This window comes from Prionailurus viverrinus, chromosome D1 (genome assembly GCF_022837055.1).
Source record: "Prionailurus viverrinus isolate Anna chromosome D1, UM_Priviv_1.0, whole genome shotgun sequence".
Classification (NCBI taxonomy): Eukaryota; Metazoa; Chordata; class Mammalia; order Carnivora; family Felidae; genus Prionailurus; species Prionailurus viverrinus.
This window is the reverse complement of record NC_062570.1, coordinates 21,975,332-21,995,173: the sequence shown is the minus strand read 5'-3', so window position 1 is coordinate 21,995,173 and position 19,842 is coordinate 21,975,332. Positions and strand designations below refer to the sequence as shown.

Sequence of the window (19,842 nt, the reverse complement as noted above, 5' to 3'; positions counted from 1 at the left end):
ACTCAGTAAACAATTTCTTCTAAGTTTGAAAGGAGGGAAGAGGTATATAGGAACTTTGGTTTTTCCAGGAAACTTTCCTTTAATCATAGTTTCAGTACGTTGAGGTAGCAGCCTTCATCTCATCACAAGAAGGCATCAGAAAGCTGAGTCCCATCCCAGCCTCTTCCCTGGCTACCTTCCTGAATAACCTGAAAAACACATCACTTCCCTTTTTTGGACTGTGTTTTAGACTTCTTATCTATTGAAATTGTAAATTTTGAAATTAATAGCTCTTGGATTTTGCTACCAAAGTACTATTTTTGCATGCTATCTAAGTGAATGTGTATATTTCTAAGTGCACAGGGTTTTAGTTTAAAGTCAGATATAAACATTTGTTTCTTGCTGCAAAGAGTTTCATTTTGAAGTCCGACATGTCCATTTATTGGTATTCGTTCAGTCATTTGGATAAAATGGATGTGTTTGATGCTGCCTTACTGCACAGATTACTGTTTGGTTCTGAAGTTTTGCTGCTTTTTTTGTTTGTTTGCCAGAAGAAAATCCGTCCACTAACAATTCCAGCCTAATTTTGGAGCCAGATAAACAAATGGGTGGTTTTCTGTCTGGTGATTGCATGATTTTTCTCTTATTCTATAGGCCTTTTCATCATGTCTCCATTCACCAAATAACTTGAGTGCTTACTATGTGCAGGGCTGTATGCTAGATGTTAGGATAAATAAAGAGCTTACAGTACAGTTGAAGTATGTATAGACACATCAAAGAGTTAAAAGCTGGACAACACAAGGGATGGTATGTGATGGCAGTATTTGATTAAGTGTCATATGACTAAAGCAGACAATAAGTGTGATGACTTCAAAGGAGGGAGAGATCTCATCACAGTCCATACTGTAGTAGTTGAAAGATCTATCTAGACTTGGCATTCATGAAAGCATTCACTTCTGAGCCAGATGCTGTATTCACACTTCAGTCAGTTAATCTGATGCACTGTAAAACTCATTCTCAAGTCCCATATTTTTGGGTGTTCTCCAAAAATTTGCCTCTTGAGAGTTGGCTTTATGTCTTTGAAACAGATGTGTACTTCTAGCTCTGCCTCGAGATGAAATGCAAGGTGATTGTATGACCTAAAAAGCTTGTGTTTGCTGGATCAGTACTGTTTGCTCATCAGACAAATTTAAAAGTGGTAGGGAGTCTTCTGCCTAGCAACCAAAATGATCAGTGTTTTAGGGGTATTGCTTAGATTTATTCATTAGTAATTGTTGTAATCTTTAGAACAAAATTCATGCTTTAGCAGACAAATTACATATTGACCTTTCGTTTTAGCCCTCAAGCCTTGGCATTTGTTTGTGAGAACCAGTGAGGTAAAGATGGCTTGAAGCCAGCAGATAACCTGTGTCCCTGTGTAGCATTTTAATAGACTCCACCCACCTCTGAGGATTTTTCTCTGGTGTTTGCAGACAAGACGTTCTCTCTGTACTGTCATTGAAAGATTTCTGAGAAATATGGTATACCACTCAAATCGTTTGCAAGAAAGATTGGGTCAGATTTGTTTGCTTCCATTTTTTACATATTCTGTTTCTGTTGTTCCCATGCCACTGTCATCCAGAGGCTTGTGTGTTCCAGAACGCTTGCCTGCTTGTGAGTCTGATAGAGGCTTGATGTGTATCTTAAAGGAATAGACCATCTTGGACTACCGACCATACACTTACAGTCTTTCAGTTTAGGAGGTAAGGGTCTAACAAGCACGTGTTAAAACTTTGGATGAATAGTCTTCTGAGTTTATTTCTTGGCATTTGGGGAAATCTAGTGAAGAGTGGAATGAAGTTATTATGGATCCTTCAATAAGATGATACGTAAAAAGAAAAAAGAATTTAGAAAGCACATAGTACAAACAGTGCTGTGTAATAAAACTTTCTGTGATGATGGACATGTTCTATATCTAACACAGTTCATTGTGATAGCTACCAGTCACTTGTGGCTGTTGAGACCTTGGAATGTGGCTAGTGTGCCCGAGGAACTGGATTTTAAATTGTGTTTCATTTTAATTAATTTAATTTTAAATTATAAATGCCACATGTGGCTAGTGGCTACCATATTGAACAGTGCAGGTAAAAAGTTGTTATTTGGAGTATTAAAGAAGTCTATTTTATGAAACAGTTTTCTTAGCTACATACTCAAACCTTTAGGGGAAGCTCAAAGTTCCTTTTTTTTTGCCCTCCCTGTCTCTTTACCCCAGAGTAGGAGGAACCTTGATAAAAGTAAAGAAAAATGGTCCACCCTACTAGGGAGGAAGAGCTTTTAGTGCACAGAATAAAGTCTTATAATCTCAGTTAGCTAGGGCAAACAGTGTCATATTCTTGATTTTCTAGGACAATGCTGTCTGATAGAACTTTCTGTGATATATGTGTCCTGTTGTCTGCACTGTCCGTCAGCCACTGAGCAATAGCCACTAGCCACAGGTGGTTATTGAACACTTGAACTGTGGCTAGTGTGACGGTGTGAAACTGAATTTTTAATTTTCTTTAATTTTAATTTAAATGGTCATATACATGTAGCCAGTGGCTACTGTATTGGCCAGAACAGCTTTGGAATAATGATATTCAAACTTTGTTTGTTTCTGTGCTCCCAAAAGACTTTTTGTACTCTCTTGAACATTTTAAAATGGACATTAAAGTTTTTTTGTTATAGGTGAAAGTTTACAGGATGTTAATAGGATATAGGAAATATTAAATCTAGTATGGGATGAATAAAATGAGCATTGACTGTAAAATGTACTCAGTAATGTACTATGAATCTGAAAAATCCACGCAAAATTCGTATCTGTAGATTTTATCAAATGTATCTTGAGAATGTTGATGATCAGACAATATTCCACTTAACATTTAAAAAAAACCAATATCCCTAACCTATATTGCTTTGGTTATTCTAAATTCAGGGGCCAAGCTTTACACGTAAGAAATACATGCCAGCTGGAAATGCTAGGAATCCCTAAGGTTTTATGATGCCTTGATTAATCATGAAAGAGTAGGAATACCCCAGTGGGAGGCCACTGCTTTAGAACTCTGAGCATCTTTCTGATATCTTTCTTGGCAGCCGTAGCGGGACTGGACCCTTGAATTCCACTGTCCTTAGGAAGCAGGAGAAAGATGTGGAGCTTAACTCTTGGCTAAAGTGCAAGAATCTGTGGGAGGATTTGGAGATCTTACCCATTCCCTTTCATCAGACCCAGCTGACAGATTTCATCACAGGGTTTCTCTAAATACTAAAGTCTGAAATAGGGACTTACTTTTTTATTATTATTATTATTCACCACAAATATTTGAGTGCCTTGTGCAGTAGGTCCTAGAGATGCTGCAGTGTACCATTTACCGTCAGAGTGTCCACCTTCCAGTGAAAGAGTCAGACTACAAAAGCACCAGTTACAGGGTTGTGAGCAAGGTCTGTGTGACACGTTGACATTAAGCTCATGGTGCTTCAGGCATACACAGGAAAGGCACGTCGTCATAGGCTTTCAGGAGGTGGATCCTGAAGGTAGAGTAGACTGAACTGAGTAGAAGAGGGTAGATAGAGATGAGCACTTGGGGTAAAAGACCAGAGGCAGCATAACCTAGAACAGTGTAAACTGCCAGTATAGTAAAATATATTTTGTTTCAGGAATCTTAAACTGGAAACATCCAAATACCGCATTTGTTCCAGAAAATTTATAAGTGACTATTTTTCCCCGTTCCCTTCCCCCATGGTCTTCTAAGTTTCTCAAGAGCCACATATGAGTGAAAACATATGATATCTGTCTTCCTCTGACTGACTTATTTCACTCACAGAAGATTTATAAGTGGTAAGCTGTTTAAAAAGTCATCCCTTTTGGGGCACCTGGGTGGCTCAGTCGGTTAAGCGTCCCACTCTTGACCTCAGCTCAGGTCTTGATCTCAGCGTCATGAGTTCAAGCCTCGTGTTGGGCTCCATACTGGTCGTGAAGCCTACTTAAAAAAAAAAATTAAATTAAATAAAAAAGTCATGCCTTTCAACTGAATAACAGTTTGCTATAGTGCATGGCATTTGGTGAAGGTATGACTTAGAATCTACAAATGACTCGTTAGTGGTGTCTTAAAGAACCAAGAAAGGGTGGAGCAGATAGTTTTGGAATAACAGTATGGTGGGCATACCAATTCTAGAGAATTTATATGTTTTGATAGATAACCTTTTTATAGTGTTAGATTATAGTTGTGCAGGTATCTATTACATATCTCATTCTTATATACTGGAATAAAAAACCAAAGCAATGCATCTTTTGAACATACAGTAAGAAGAAATATATTTTACCCTGTGGCCTAATAGTCACATAATATATATGTTTAACTGAAACATTTCCACAAAATAATAATGATTGTAGCCAACACTTCTGTAACATTTACTATGTGCCATGTACTGTTCTAGGTGCTTTGCAAATATTCACTTCTTTAATCCGCAAAATGACATGCTACTTAACTATGTGCAGTACCCTCTGGTATGTTCTATTACATTCGAGCACAGCTAATCTGGCTCTAGAACCACCAGGTTATATGTCCTCTCGAGTATCATAAATATACAGCACACGAACACACCCAACACATTGCCTGTATCTGGTAGGCTCTTTCTCCAGTCTCCTCCCTACAGGTACGTCGTCCTCCTCCACCACCACCACCACCACACCTCCTCTACCCCAGTACTTGGCAGCATTGCCTCCCCTTTTCACCACCCCCCCCTCCTGGTACCTCTCATCCTTCCCTGCCCCAGCCACACACTCATTTGTCTCCAGAAGTTCCCTCACCTAAAACTGGTGCAAAGAAAACCTGGGCGGATGAGGGTGCCCGCTCCCACTGGTATTGGGCAGCTGGCTTACTCCTGGGGGACTGGCAGCTCAGGGTCACGTTGGTCCCCACACGGGCCACACCCAGGAGACGGCAGGACGGAGGAGCTGGAGGAACTGGAGCAGGGAGACAGGTTAAAAATTCAATCCCCAGGAGCCAACAGACCCCCACCTCCACCACCTCCTACACTCCCCGCCTCCCTCTTCTGTCACTCCATCTGCCCTCCTCCAACCTTTACAGGCAGCCTTTTGGGAGACACCCGCCTGACCTCCCTGGGGGCTAGGGCGGTACTGCAAAGTGTGTGCTTCACACTTACCCAGCACACTGAGTTCTAAAGTTTTGCTGCTGTGGCTCCTATTTTTGCCTTGATGGTCTTGCACATTCACAGAGCAGCGGTAGGACCCAGAGTCTTTCTCCCGGAGGCCCTGCAGCCGCAGCGACACGTTGTGGGAGGGCATGGAGTAGACCAGGGATACCCCAGGTTTGCTTGTCGTGGTCCTGCTGATGTACGCCAACACCTGGTGTGGGGCACGATGCCTCCCGGTTATCGCATGTATGCACTGTGCCCACGGGCTCAGCCAATCCCCTCCCCCACACCGGCAGTCTTCAAGTGCTCCTCCCCTGCACCCATCCCCTCCAACCTGTACCAGCTCCCCATTCACCCTGTTCCCCCCTAGCCACCCTCACTGGCCCTGGGTTCTCTTTACCATGACGCTTCTTGATCCCCTGTGCCTTGTCTCTTTATCTCCCACTTCGGGTGTTTAGAAAGATGGTCACAACCTACTAAAATTGATTTCCCAACTCAGCCCACTCGTGGGCTATAACCTGCAGTTAGATAAAAGAAAATTAGAAGATACTGAGGTGACATGGGCTTTTTTTTTTCCAATCATTGTGCTTTTTTAGATTTAAGGCATCAAAACTTCAGAAGCATTAATTTGGAACAGGTCATGTCCCCAATATTCTGGTGAAATGTTTTATATGATGTAGTTCTAGCTAGCTGGAGCCTGAGGTTAGAGGGAAGAGGGTGAAAGGAGGTGGGAAGTGATCAGAAATGAGACTGGAGACATACATAAGAGGTGAAATGAGGTACTAGGGGGTTTAGACTTGACCCTAGACTTAGTCATCAAAGAGCTGTAAGCTGGGAAGTGGACATAGTCTTAGGTCCTAGGACTGGCTGTAATGTGGAAAATGAATTGGCAAGGGTAAGACTGGAAGGACAAAGATCACTCAGAGGCTTCTTGCAGTAAGCTAGACAAGAGGTACAATAAAACAGTGGCCATGAAAACAGAAGACAATAGATTTCAGATATACTAAAATCAGCGGGGCTGTTTGGGAATCTGAAAATTTTATGGGGTTTGTTAAATCTTCTACCAGCTTACACAGGATTCTTTGTTGTAGTCCTCAAAGATCATCACAGTGCTTCATTGCCTGAATTTTTGGAGTTGGTTCTAGAACCCAGTGAAATCCAACTAAAATATCATTTTGGCACAGCTCTGTTACCTCTAAGATGTACTCTGGACTCTTGGATTCTAATCTCCCTAAACTTCAGAAGTGATGACCCTGCCTTCTTTTTTCCCCTCTTTTTTCCTAACATTACCAGAGGGCAAGAACTAAAATTCACATCTCCAATTTCAGATATTGATTGTCATACAGGCACTCTGAAGTTGCTCATACTGCTAGGCTGAGGTAGAAGAGCAGTTTTCCCCCCTTTTGGAAGGTTGTATCTATGTAATGTTTAAAAAAGGCTTAAAAATGTGAGAAAGAATGTCTTGAGTTTCAAAAACAGACCAGGACCACAAAGAGCTTTAACTTTTAAACAGTTGATTGTTGGGACTGCTTTGATTATTGGGTACTCTTTAATCCTGGTTTGGGGAGGGGGGAGCGGTTCATGCAGTGTGTTCTTCTCTGCCTGCTGTTGACCATTGCAGAAACAGCATTCAGTATTCAGGATGAATGCTTAACAAATCTGGGCCTAGTATGCATATGTTGCAAATATCTGGAGTTTGTAAACTATGCGGAGTCTTCCCCCTACTGTTCCAAATCATTGGAAAATGTCTGCGAATGGAAAAAGGCATGTATTTAAATCTGTTTTAATTCTTACCTGTTGTAGTTGAGAGAGTCCTTGAGAGCCAGTGGAAATACTTACTTTTTTTCTTGGCACTAACCAAGTGAGTGTTCTCGTGTCACTTACTGGGATGTGTTGTTATTCCTTAGTATAAAATACAAACCTGTGTTTATTCTCAGACATTTTAGGAATAACAGCCATCATTTTATTTTTATATATGTGCTCTTGGCTGTATTCATAAATTACATATTTTGAGCTACCAAATAATATTTCAGTCAATATAAATTGATACAACAGAATGGAAGTTATTTACTTAGATACGTCTTCTAGTTGCCTTTTCTCAGCCTATGTAAGACTATTTTGTTGTAATAGCCTGAATTTTTGAAACTCACAGTATTATTGTTGCTCTACTATCTACCTTCAGATTTCATTTATTCAAATAAGTCAATTATGTTTGTAATTGGTATTAATAAAACCAGAATAAAGTTCATATCTATCAAAAACTGCTTTTATTATTATTATTTTAAATTTGCAGATACTTTCTCTAAATGGGAAGAGCTGGTTTATGATTTAGAAAGAAGAGTGTGATAGGTCAAAAAGTACCTCAACCTTACGTTTAATCTCTCAGCTGCCATATAAAATCTTAAGGAATTTTCTTTCATTCATTCATTCATTCATTCATTCATTCATTTGTTTAGCAAAAACCCACTGAGCTGCTTCTGCGTGCTGGCCATTGATGTAGGTACTGGAAATACATCAGTGAACAAAATTGAAATAAACTCCTGCCTTCAAAGAGCTTACATTCTGGTAGAAACCAATATGATATTTAAAATATGCAATTCAAAACAATTAGCACAATAGAAAGAAATTGCCTCAAATACGATATTACTAGATATCAGCCTTGTTGACCTTAGAACATTAGGGCTCTTATTCATTATATGTTACTTTTGCCTTTACCAAATGTTACCATTTGCCTTTACTTTCTTAAGAATGATTTACATGACTTTATATCTTTTTATTGTGGTATGTCCAGTTGTCACTGGGGTTTGCCCCATCAAGCAGCAAAGTGCAACATTGTTAATAGTCATTCAGTCATTAGATTATGAGCACCCCTGTTCAGTCTTCTGTATAACCAGGTAATGTCCCTTCTCTTTTGCAAATTAGAAGACATGGTTAATAGTTGGATTTTGAGGGATCAGATTGTACCTGTTTTAGAACAGTGTAAAATATTTTTTTCCTTTATATAAGTAATGTAAACCACATTATAAAATTAAGAGGAAAAATCAAGGGAGAAATTTTAACTTTATAGCAGAACTAACATATCTATGAAACCCTAATTTTCAAGAAGTGGTGGTCAATCTGATTTTACTTCCAGTAAATTTCCATGCACCAAAAAAGGAATGAGAGGTCTACATGTTTTTTGTTCCATTGAACTCCAGGAAAATATATGAGCCATTCATACTTCACTGTTTGTCTGCCTACAGCTTCTTGTAAGCAGGCTGCCCAGTGAGTGAGGCATGTTCCTATGGTTAGTTAAGATTCCTTGTTTCCCCTTTAGTTTATATGTCAGTGTTAGTCACCATATTCTCGCCAGGACTACAAACCTTTGAAAATGGTTAGATAATTAGCTTTTATAAAGAAAGAGGAAATAAGAGCAAAAGGTTGAAGAAGCTATGCTAGTATAGCCAGGTGTTTCTGAAACTTGAATAATCTAAAGCATGTTTATACAACAACGTTACTTGATGTGTAACAAACCTAAATCTAGGTGTAAACTTGTTATTTGTAGATCTCATGTGTTATCAAACAAAAATAACTGTAAAATACTTTTATGTACTAATAAAACTAAAATTCAGAAAATCAAGCTAGCATTCCTTTAACACTAGATGATGTGGTGTAACTGAAACTTGCTTTCCAAACGAGATTCTGATATTGACTGCTACAGTTTGTTATTCCTACCATGTGCTTTGTGATAAAACTTTGGGGTTACCTTTCCCTACTTGAACTAACCTTTATTTATAAGTGGTCTCCATGTGGTGTGACTATTATTTTTGTAACAATCAAAATGACTAACATTTATTGAGTACAAGCTCTTAGGCACTGTTTTAAGTGCTCTGTTTGTATTTTTTCATTGAATGCTCACAGCAAATCTGTGACGGAGGTACTGTTATTAACCCCACCTAACAGATGGAGAAATTGAGGCACCATGAGATTAATTTGTATAATGTCACAAAGCCAGCAGGTGGTATATTGCCCCTTTATGAACCGTCAACCCACCTTTGAAAAATGTTGACAATTGAAGTAAGATTTTGGCAACAGTGTGATTATAAACGGTCCAATGCAATAGCCAAAACAGAGCAGTACAGATGGATGTTATGCTCATACATGTTACTTCTCACAGTAGGAAAACACAGGTTTTAAAAATTCTTGCAGATAATTCATGGTGTTCTAAGGTTATAAACACGTGAAAAACATTTGATTTGGAAGTCCCAAGGAAGAGTTGACAACAGGCGTCAAAACATTTAGACTTTTATTTTAGGCTTTTATTGTCAAAGACTCAGTTCACTCAAATCTTTATATAAATGATGGCATTTATTGAACTACCGACTCCTCTTGAAGTAAGTTTGAATTACAGAAGGAATTTACAAAGTAGAAGTACTTTTTTCTGCAGTAAAAGGTTAAGGATGTGGCTTACCAAAAGGAGGCCATAGAGCGTCCATTACCTATGGCTAAGTGTTCTTAGAGATGACAAAGAGGAGATGGGTTGTTTAGAATATATAATGTAAACGTACGAAAAAAGCATATGCATATGAAGAAAGCTAAAAATAGAAAATGAGAGATCAGAGGTGCAGTGAGTAACTCAGGTAAATATAGTTACATCCGCTAAATATTAAAATGAGCTGTGAACTTCCTGGCAACTATGGCAAAAAGGTAAACACAGTGACTTTCTAGACTTTTCAATGTCTACTGAAGAGAGGAACACCAGGTCCTAGTTTTGAAACCTAAATTTACATTAAAGAAGTTCTGTTAGTGACTTTGGATAATAAGCTCTTACCTTTCCCTTAGCTCTCTATTCAGTTAAATAGAAATGCATCACATATCTTCCACATACATGTGATACAGTCCCCAGACCCCTCCTCCAGGAATGAGACACCCAGCCCCTCCCCCAGCTGCCTGGAGCAATGATTGGTGACAGCTGCCAGTTGAATTCCTTCGCCCAAGGGAGCTGTCTCCCCCAAGGTAAGGCTCCCTCTCCAGGGAAGCCTGAATCCAGTGACTGGTCCGTGCTGAAATCCAAAGGAACAGTTTCCTTGCCCCAGTTCAGGACAAATCTGAAGGTTCATCCAGTTTCCACACCTCACTTTGGGTTAGCTGAGGCCTTTGCTGCAACTGTGTCTTCGTCAACGTCTTCGCCCAACCCTGTTCCGGTCAGTCTCTCACAGGTACTCGTTCTCAAGAGCCCTCCCCAGTAAGCCTGCTGCACAGACTCCTCAGTCTGTTTCCTGGGACTCTCTCTTTTAGCATTAAAGTAAAAATTAGGAATAATAAATATAAACTGCTTAAGTCTCAGCACACAGTAAGTAGGCACTGAGAAAATGGTAGTTATGGTTTTTACCTTCATTGCACAGGACATTGAGCCACATATGGAAAATGTTTGATTTTTGTAGACAGTACATTTTTCATATGGCTATTGCTTTTAGCAGTCCTCGTAAAGGTAAGAGTAAAATATAAAAATGTTACCAAATGAGCTATAAAAAGTATTATGATTGCCTGAATTTCTTTCTAACAACTTTCTAAATATGTTCAGGTTGCCTACAGACAGATGTATACACTTAAAACATGCTTATTTTCAGGTTTTTCATAGAGTATTTGTCAGCATATGAATATTTGTTCTTTTCATGCATTTATGATCTGTAGTTTACAGCATGTAAATGCAAAAACAAAAAAACAAAAAAAAAAAACAAAACCACTTTTTGAAGTAGAGTTGACCCTGAACAACATAGGTGTTAGGGACACTGATGCCCTGTTCAGTCAAAAATCTGGATATAACTTCTGACTCCCCAGAAACTTAGCTACTAATAGCCCGCTGTTGATTAGAAGACTTACTGATAACATGAGCAGTGGATTAACGTATTTTGTATGTTACATCTATTCTATACTGTATTCTTACAACAGAATACACCAGAGGAAAGAAATTGTTATTAAGATGATCATAAGGAGGAGAAAATACATTTGCAGTAATATATTTATTGAAAAAAACCTTGTAGTTCGAATCCATGCTGTTCAAGGGTCAACTTTAAGTCAACATTTACATTTTTAAAGAACACCTGACTGAGTCTTGACCCAGATTCAGGCGAGACTAATATTTGTACCCAGATACCTTGATGGAGGATTTCTAATAACCTTACTTCTTAGATGATTTTATCTAGATGTCAAAGCCAAATAAGTAAAAATTACTAATGGAAGGAATTTGTATTATAGATTATCTTTTCATTATAGATGGTAGTTTTTAGTAAAAAAAAAAAAAAAAGACTACAAAACTTTCATGAAAGGAATAAAGTGACCTGTTTTGGAGGGGGTGGGGTAACTGCTCTGCACCATTTCCCTTTTAAACACAGGTCTTATCACCAGTAGAAAGTGCCTTTGTGTTTGGGAAGCAATGTGATGTAATGGTAAAGCTGTGTGAGATGTTATTGTAATGTGTATGCATGCATGTGTACTTCTTAAATTTTAGACATGGTTGATTATGGACCAGTTAGTGTGCAATTCAGGGTGTTTGTGTGGGAGGCCTTTAAAGGTGAATGATTCTCCCCTGCTGTCCTAGAAATACTGTAGATAATACTCAAATATGTTTTTTTTTTCCTCACATATTAGTAAAAGTTAACATTTTAAATAAATATCATCTGAATACCACTTTGAGATGGTGCCCGGGGTGTGAAGTAAACAGAAAATCTAACAGAAATGCTAATATAGCAACTTCAGAGGTGATGTAGGAGGTCAGATGAAAACAACCTACCTAATCCAGGATAATTCTTTACCAGACAACTGGTCCCCCCCCCCCCCGCCCCATCTAGATGGGAAGGAGGTTGTAGGCAAATAGTGGTATCTGACTGTCTTTGATGACTCTAATGTCTGAAATTTGCTGCTTATGTCTGAAATAGTTAAGTAGTTCACTAAAGCCCTAATGTTTTTACCTGTCTTCATGCCTGGAAGGATTCTTGTATCCCAAAGAAGTCCTTAAACAGGACTACGCTTACTAGGTATGGCTTTTATGATATTACTGCCAATAGGAGATATGATTTACCTACAGCATAGGGTTAAAAACTTTATGGTCATATGAATATAGTTCCTTGAGCAATGGAAGGTGTTTGTTTTTGACAATTAGTATTGTCCTCCTGGAGGGTTTTTTTTCCGTTCATAATCTGAATGGACAAGACCCTCACCAGCTAGCATGGAGGAACCTAGAAAACTTGGAGGAGTTGATCCTCACTGAGAATCAAAATTTGCTGAATTATTTGTTCCACACAAGAATCTCTCCCCGATGAAGACAGTACTGACCAGTTGTAGACAAAAAAGTGAGTCGTTCATAGCCAGATTCGGAATGCAGTGCAAGTCGATAGAATTCAATCCTGGACAGTTCCCCACAGAGACTGGGGCTCCAGAGAGGTAAGATCTTTTGGTTTCTGGTGGTCGTTCTGTTTGACCCTATCAGAATCCAGGAAACAATTGAGTCTTTTTCCTTTTCTATCTTTGACAGAACTCTGTATCCTTGAATATATTACTTATTCAATGTGTAAGGCATAAGAAATAATAAAATTTGGACAGAGCAACAGAGGTCTGTGTGGCAGGAGACCCCTCTCCCACCACCGAGAAAAATTTTAAAAACAAGAATGGTAGATCTTTTTAAAATAACCTGGCCCTCTGCAGTTATTCCCTTTGTCACAAAGGGAATTTGCTTTGCTAATTTGAGCTGTATCTATGCTTCATACCATTTTCTGCTCCTGCTTTTTTCAAGTAGGAGCCTTACGTACCTTAGATTTATTGATTCTATAAATATAATCTACCATGTGGTTAAACAGTGAGTTTCCTGATTTTCTTTGGTAAGAAACAAAATTTATCTTCTTGCTAATGATTTGCAATATTAAAATTACCTTAATTCATTTACTTAATAAATGTATATTGAACCCTTACGTGATAGGCACTCTTCTGGGCTCAGAGAAACCGAGAACTAGGCAGACATACCTAGTTCCTACCTCATAGAGTTGATGATCTAGTAGAATAGTTCTCTTAGGAAGCATTCACATTATATGAGTGGCATTTGGTAGTTTTTGTTTGTTTGTTTGTTTACCAAATCCCCTTTGAAGAAATACTTGTCTTGGGGCCTTGGCTCCTCGTTTGTTAAGTGAGGACTCTGTGATCTCTGAGGTTCTTTTCCATTCAAAACATCCATAATATTTTGGAAGTTTGGAACTTGGTTTGCTATTAGAGCCTTGGGCAGCTCCACCCACCCCCTGTCAATCAGTAGACTATATAAAAGAGATATTTGGCAAGGAGAGTGTCATAGACAGATAGGCATTATATCAGGTGCTGCAGGAAAGTCAAATGAGTTAAGGACAAAGTTTGAGGGTCATTCTTCTCAGTAATTAAGAAATTGCTGACCATGATATGAATGGTTTCGGCAGAATAATAGATCAGACTGAGTCCCATTGGGTTAAGGATTGAATTAGTGTAGACATTGCCTAGTCCTTTCAGACCCTTTGGTCTTTAGGCAGTATTAAAATGGGAAGATGCAAAAGCTTAGCCATCGTGACTACTAAGGAAAGTAGTCAAGACTTCCTTTCCTATGCTTGTTCCAAGATACGTGAATTTCCTTTAGGTAATTTATGTAGCATCTGTATTGATACGTGTATCAGATAATGAATGGTCAAGTATTATGTGATTCAATTGGGACAGTTAAAAAGCATAATTTATGAATCATTTAATATTGCTTAGTTTCCACTTCAGAAAAAGATTTCTTCCCTAGCAGGTGGAAAAAAAAAAAAAACTCCTATATTTTTGTGAAGAGTAAATTGATATCCCTGTGTGTTCTTACTGCTAGGAATTGTTTCTCTCAAAAAGCATGGGAATTTGACTAATTGGCCTCTTAAAGAAGATATTAATGCTGCTTTATCTAAATGAGCAGAATATGGAGCAAACTGGATAAATTTTACTTAAACTGGTTGTCCCGATCTTTATAATCTCTTGTCAAACTTAATACACAAGTTAAGTCTACCTTATTTTAGGGCTTCTGACTAATACCTGTTATATTCTTTTATGGAAGAAACAACCACATGGTATAGAGCAGTTTTTAACCCGAGGTTCTGGTATGGGCTCTTCAGAGTCCGTGTTCTTGAAATTGTATGGAACAGTTTTGTATGTGTGTTTTTTTCTGGGGATGGATCCATGACCCAAAAAAGAAAAGAACTTCTATTCTGGAGAGGAAAAGGAAAAGGACTATTTAAGAATAAAAAGCTTTCTCACTTGCCAAACCTCCCCTGTAGCGCTAAGAACTGGGGGAGTGTGATGCAAGGGCTATATTTTTGGTTTGAGTTTTGTTTTGTTAGGGTTTAGGGTTGGCTGGTTTTAAAGGATTAAGTGATTGGCAAATCAGTTTGCCAGATTTTGATGTATAGAAAACAGGTAGTAAATAGGTAGTAAAACTTCTGCTGGCCCCAGATAGATTTTGCCTTCCGTGACTTCCTAATCATTAGTTCTAGCTCGGTGTAATATACATCCCTATGTAGGAATTTATGCTGTATTCATAATACCCCTCTTACTGTGTGCAGAAATATGTTTATTTATTTATTCTCCTACTTGGAGTTTTATTTTATTTTCTACCTTTTGTGCTCACAGTAAGAAACTAAAACTAATTAAAGACATATTGAGTCTCTCCAAAAGATATTGAAATAAATTCAATGGGTTTGTTGTTGTTGTTGTTGCCTCATTAAGAGCAACTAGTTGTAACAGTTACAATAAAGCGGTAACTTTAAAGGAAGAAGATTAATGTATTTCACAAAGACTTTTGCTTTAAAAATCCACATCTGCTAAGGCTGAGGTATTGTTTTTAATTCTTTTATAAACAGCTAGTCATTGGAGATTTGCCCCCAGTGTAATTTCCTCTATCTCTTGTGAAATATGATATGTGATTCTTAAGACTCTGACTGCAAATAAGTATATTCTTTATGGAATCATTTGGGTTAAAAAAAAAAAAAGCTAAAATTATCATATTTAGTTTGCAGAGGGTTAAGATCATCTATGTAATCCATTTCTAGTGTGGCCAGTTTGACAACTACATTTGAAAATCTGTTTCACGGCTTGTTTTTTCTTATAACATTGTTTCCTCCTGTTATAACTAAGCTATCCTGCCCTGCGGTTTGACTTTTTCATCTGACATCTTAGGCTGATCATGCCAGTGTTTTCTGGACAACACATTTATGTAGCTATTATGCTACACATTTCCATTCCTCCTTATTATAGACCCTGTTCCACCTGTAGTCAGTTCTGTTAGAACAGTGGTTTTGTCACGGTGATTATGTTTTGATTGGATGAAATGGGGCAAATTTTGAGAAAACGAGCCAGTAGCAGAATTGGTTGGCATATGCCCATATGATTTATTTAGTTGGCTTCCTGCTTTGCCATACCAGGAAAAAATTCAATTCCTCCCACTTCCTGAAAGTCAGAGGAGGGATTGAAGGACACTGAAGCGAAAGAAACCTTATTTTTACCCCCAAAGTAGCTTGTATAATGTCAGGAAGGGCTTTGACGAAACCACTGGCCCTACTTATAGATCTTATTTTCCAAGCCTTTCATTATTTTATTTGCCCTTTTCTGAACTCTACAATTTCCCTCTCTTGTAGCTGGTTCGATGCCCAGAACTGAATGCTGTGCTCCAGCTGTGGCCTCACCGGTGCTGAATAGAGAGGAAGAGCCACCTTCATAGCTTACATGTGATTCCTCTGCTTATACAACCCAATACTGGATTTACTTACTTTGGCAAGATAGCTGCATTGTGCACTGTATTTAATGTTACATGTACTGTAACCCTGGGTCTTTCTCTGCATTGCTGCCGTTAAACCCCCAATCCTGCCAATCTAAAACTCCTACCTTTGTTTACCTGCCCCCTCCCCCGCAGACCTCCCCCCCACATTCATCCGCAATGAATGTCATCTTTATTCTCTCATTTCCTTTCCCTCCAATCTTAAACTTTGGCAGAACTTTCCCTCCGTCTATAAAATTATCAGTTGTCAGCCATCTTGTTTTCCTCCCTGCTTTGGTAATGGGACATCTTTTAAGCCTTGTCTCTGGTTCTTTTCCTGTTGAGGTGATTAAACACTTGGCATTTCTTTCAAATCAAAGACCTACGAACTCTTCTGATTTGACCACCTGATCAAGTTGTTACCTACCCTTTAGTTCTTTCTAGATTCTCTTGACTCCTCCTGACCTCTATCCCTCTGACTTCCTTCAAGAATACAGTGCTACCTCACTGCTCTTCCCCAGGGAGGAGACTGTAATATTGATTTACCATGGAAACTTCTAGCAATAAGGAAAGTGTTATTCTTCCTAATTGTGAATAGGCTGGTCTTTTCATAATTTTGAGCAAATTCTCCCCCCCCCCCCCCAACTTCCCCCAGAATCTTAACTTTTAAAAGAAAATGCTAGAGGTTAAATTACCATACATTTCTAAGATGAGTGAGGTAAAGAAAGAAGGAAGGGGAGTAAGGTATTTGTGTTGGGTAGGAAACGGCCCTCCAAGAAAGCTAAACTTGAGGTTCTTGTTGGGTTTGGTGTGGCTGTCTGAAGTGGGAGGTGAGGCTTTGCTTTTCCTAGAGTTTGGAGCATTATCGTAACCTCAGATTTAGAGTAGATTTTTAAGTTGGCTTATTTAGGACTGTTGACACAGGCACGCAGTCTTTTAATTGCGTGCTTTGGTTCATCGTTCAGGGTGTAGGAAGTGTGACCTTTCTTGATTGGAAGGCCTCCATAGGTTCCTTTTATCTGTTTCTAAAGTCCCTGCAGCTTCACTGAGTTCAGTGTCTCCCACAGCGGTGGTCTTGCTCAGGTTTGAGTTCTCCCTTTCGTTTTCTATCTTAGTTGATGTGTCCTATTCAAACAGCCTCTCCTCGGATCCCTGGATCCTTTGCTGAACCCAGAAGGTACCTCTTATGTGTATTTTATGTCTTGAGAGTGTTAAAATCAATTTGCAAGTCTTTTTAACATTATTCCAGTATATCAAATTCCTATCGTATGGATTTAGGAATTACCAAGCATTTTTCCTCCAGACCCCTAAGAGATATTTTTCATATCAACACATGACACTATTAAAGTGTATCACAAAAGTACACTACAAGGAAAGCGGTGGCAAGATCTCATAGCCTTTTTTGATGAAATATAAAATACATCATCTGACTGTTCTTCTGTATCTAAAACCATTAGATATTCCTATTCACAATTACATAAGCCAAGTGAAATTTTAAGCTCAATTTGGTGGTTTCAAAGAAACCTGTCGTTTCCCACCATGCACATTGTCAAAAGATTGGTGGCTTTGCTTAAGATGCCCATGTCACGACATTCCTTCAAAGGAACGTGAGTTTATTCCTTGACTTCTGAAATGACCCCCAGTGACAGAGGCGACTGGACTCTTGTGTGCTGCGTGCACTTCTCGAGGCAGCCAGAAAGTAGTGAGCAGTGACATCTCCATTTATGGCCTTGGCAGGGTGAAAGGGACACGGCCGGGACTCTCCATGTACGGTCCTTGGAGGAGTCGAAAAGAGCAGTTGGGGTGTTCTTGGAGGCAGAAACTAGACATTGTGAGATAAAAATAAGTTGGCAGGAGATGTTTGCAATTCAAATTCCAATCCCTGCAAGGAGGGCAGAGGGCACTGGGAAAGGGGAGTATATAGAAAATTAAATGAGATCTGCTGCTGGCATTTGTCTCCTTCCATTGGAAAAGTTACCCTGTGACGCATTCCCCAAGTTCATTTCTGACTTTTTTCTAGAAAGTTTTGTGTTATGTAGTTGTGACAATCTTTTACAAAGAGAAAGAGGGAACACTTTTAATCAGAAACCTTGGCTCTTTAAGGCATCATTTGAGGCACCAGAGATCTCAAGAAAGGGAGAAAGGCAGATGCTTACGCAGGGGGTAGACTGGCCGGTTTTGGGACAGGGTGACTAATCACCACTCTGTGTATGTCTGAGGAAGATCATCCTATGTGCCATGTTTTTATTACTGCTTTTGCCCATCTGGATTCCTGGCCTCAAGGGACAGATCTGCAAAGTATTTGACAGAGTGTCTTGTCATTTGTCACCTGTGATTTAAAGATACTGAACTTTCGTGGAGGCTCTGTAAAGATTATGAAGAGTTGTTTTAGTTTGGTGGGAATATGTGATATATTGCTATGGAAAGTAATCTCACATTTAGGAGAAACGAACAGTCTGACTAATGCATATAAATTAAGTCTGAAGTGAACCGGTTTTGCACAGTTGAGTCAGAAGGTATATGAGAGCCACCAGGGAAAAGGGGTCTTGTCTTTCAAGAAAATTCTGAGTGAAATTCAGTAAAGTAGAAGGGAGATTAGAAGGAGCAGAAAGAGCAGAGATGGGATAGAGACTGGATGTCAGTAAACTAAATTTGGATGCTGGGACTAAGTCCTTGGTTTATCTTTTGAAATACCATGTAAGACAGAGTAAAAGATGCCAATAATTAAGGAAACTCTGCTAATGATCAGAAACAAGTATGCGTTAGAAGACCACGAAGAAAATGGTTTGTGCAAGACGTTAAAATGATCCAGGTTTTCCCTGTGGACTTGCATAGTGATTTTTATTTGCTGCGTAGCATAAGGCAGAAAAAGGAGTGCAATGGTATCCCTCCACCTCACTTTCCCCCCCAGGAAAGGAGATTATTGGTTTGTTTCCTGGCAGTTTGAGTTGGTAGAATAGATTAGAACTGGCTAACCTTTCGATGTAGGAATTAGCACATTGTTTCTTGATAGTTGATGTTTGAGACTGGGGCTCTGTAGCATAATTATTTGACCTCTTTTAAATTTAGCAATTTCCCTAAGACCGAGTAATTTAGTAAGGACTGTGGACTTTGAGGGTAGTATGTTTTACTAGCTGATTCACTTAGGCAATTGTTTTTACCCTGATTTCCTTCTGAAGAGTAGGGAAGGTTATATTCTTCACTTGGGAAATTCTTCTTTCTGTCCCCCCTTCCCTCACTTTTTCCAAATTCTGGGCACAATAGCAGCTCTTTCTCTTCTGTGGCAGGTGTGCATCCTATTGGCTGGCTGGTATTTCTTGTTTTCTTTTTTTTTTGTTTCCTACTTCTTCTTTTTAAATGGGGGTGGGGGTATAAAAACATGTGTTATGGGGTACATGCAATAATGTTGTAATGTTTCTTGTTGTTTAATGGATGATTAATTGCAAAATAATTGTTTGAATTATAACATGTTTGAGTAAATGCTAAATTAGTTTTTTTTCTAATATAATAATGAATTTGAAATCTAGCATTCCTGTAACAATGTGTCTGTGTTTGTCTGTCTGTGTCTGTCTAATAGTAATTAATATCTGTGGTCCGTACCTGGAAGAGGAAGTACAGCTTTAAAGGAATAACAAAAGACTTTGTGTCTTAGACCCTTCGCAGGTGTTACAGTCGGGTGAAAGAACATGGTGTTGGGAAAAGAAAGAGCAGTTACACATTTGAACAGTTGGAACAGGTGTTTGGTCAGGGAGGATGGGATGCTCAGCCCTGCCAGCCTGTACTTATTAACAGTAGTGGCTTGTACCAGGAGCTGGAGTCAGATGGCAGCACTATGGAGGAGTATTCACAGGAGGACTGGGGAAACCACAGTCAGGATCTCCATGGCTATCCAACAGATCAGGAATTGGGTAAGAAAGCCAATA

At 39.0% G+C, this 19,842-nt stretch overlaps 2 protein-coding genes across 11 annotated transcripts in view; one reads left to right on the top strand and one right to left on the bottom strand.

The window, feature by feature from the left end:
* Positions 1–19,842, top strand: part of MSANTD2 (Myb/SANT DNA binding domain containing 2) — a 31,611-nt gene that overhangs the window by 3,929 nt on the left and 7,840 nt on the right. Inside the window, exons 2-3 of one of the 10 annotated variants that reach the window (XR_007156441.1) lie at positions 15,801–15,936; positions 19,728–19,827. Coding sequence is in view for 8 of the 10 variants with exons in the window: in XM_047878955.1 (XP_047734911.1) it covers positions 19,572–19,827 (256 nt within the window). In the remaining 2 variants the exon portion in view is untranslated. Of the gene's footprint in view, positions 1–1,600; positions 19,828–19,842 lie in introns of those variants that run through there. The other 9 variants (XR_007156442.1, XM_047878959.1, XM_047878960.1 and 6 more) reach the window with 9 other exon arrangements.
* LOC125176986 (endothelial cell-selective adhesion molecule-like) lies at positions 4,776–5,566 on the bottom strand. Its single transcript, XM_047878967.1, has 3 exons — positions 5,549–5,566; positions 5,158–5,359; positions 4,776–4,957 (listed from the first exon to the last, which is right to left on the bottom strand). Exons 1-3 carry the CDS (start codon positions 5,549–5,551, stop codon positions 4,776–4,778), a joined length of 387 nt encoding a protein of 128 aa, XP_047734923.1. The 5' UTR covers positions 5,552–5,566.

Bases quoted from the DNA above. Each gene is read 5' to 3' on its own strand.
- LOC125176986 (XM_047878967.1), bottom strand. The intron at 4,958-5,157 runs GTAAGTGTGAAG...TCCCTGCTCCAG, and splicing joins TTTAGAACTCAGTGTGCTGG to TTCCTCCAGCTCCTCCGTCC.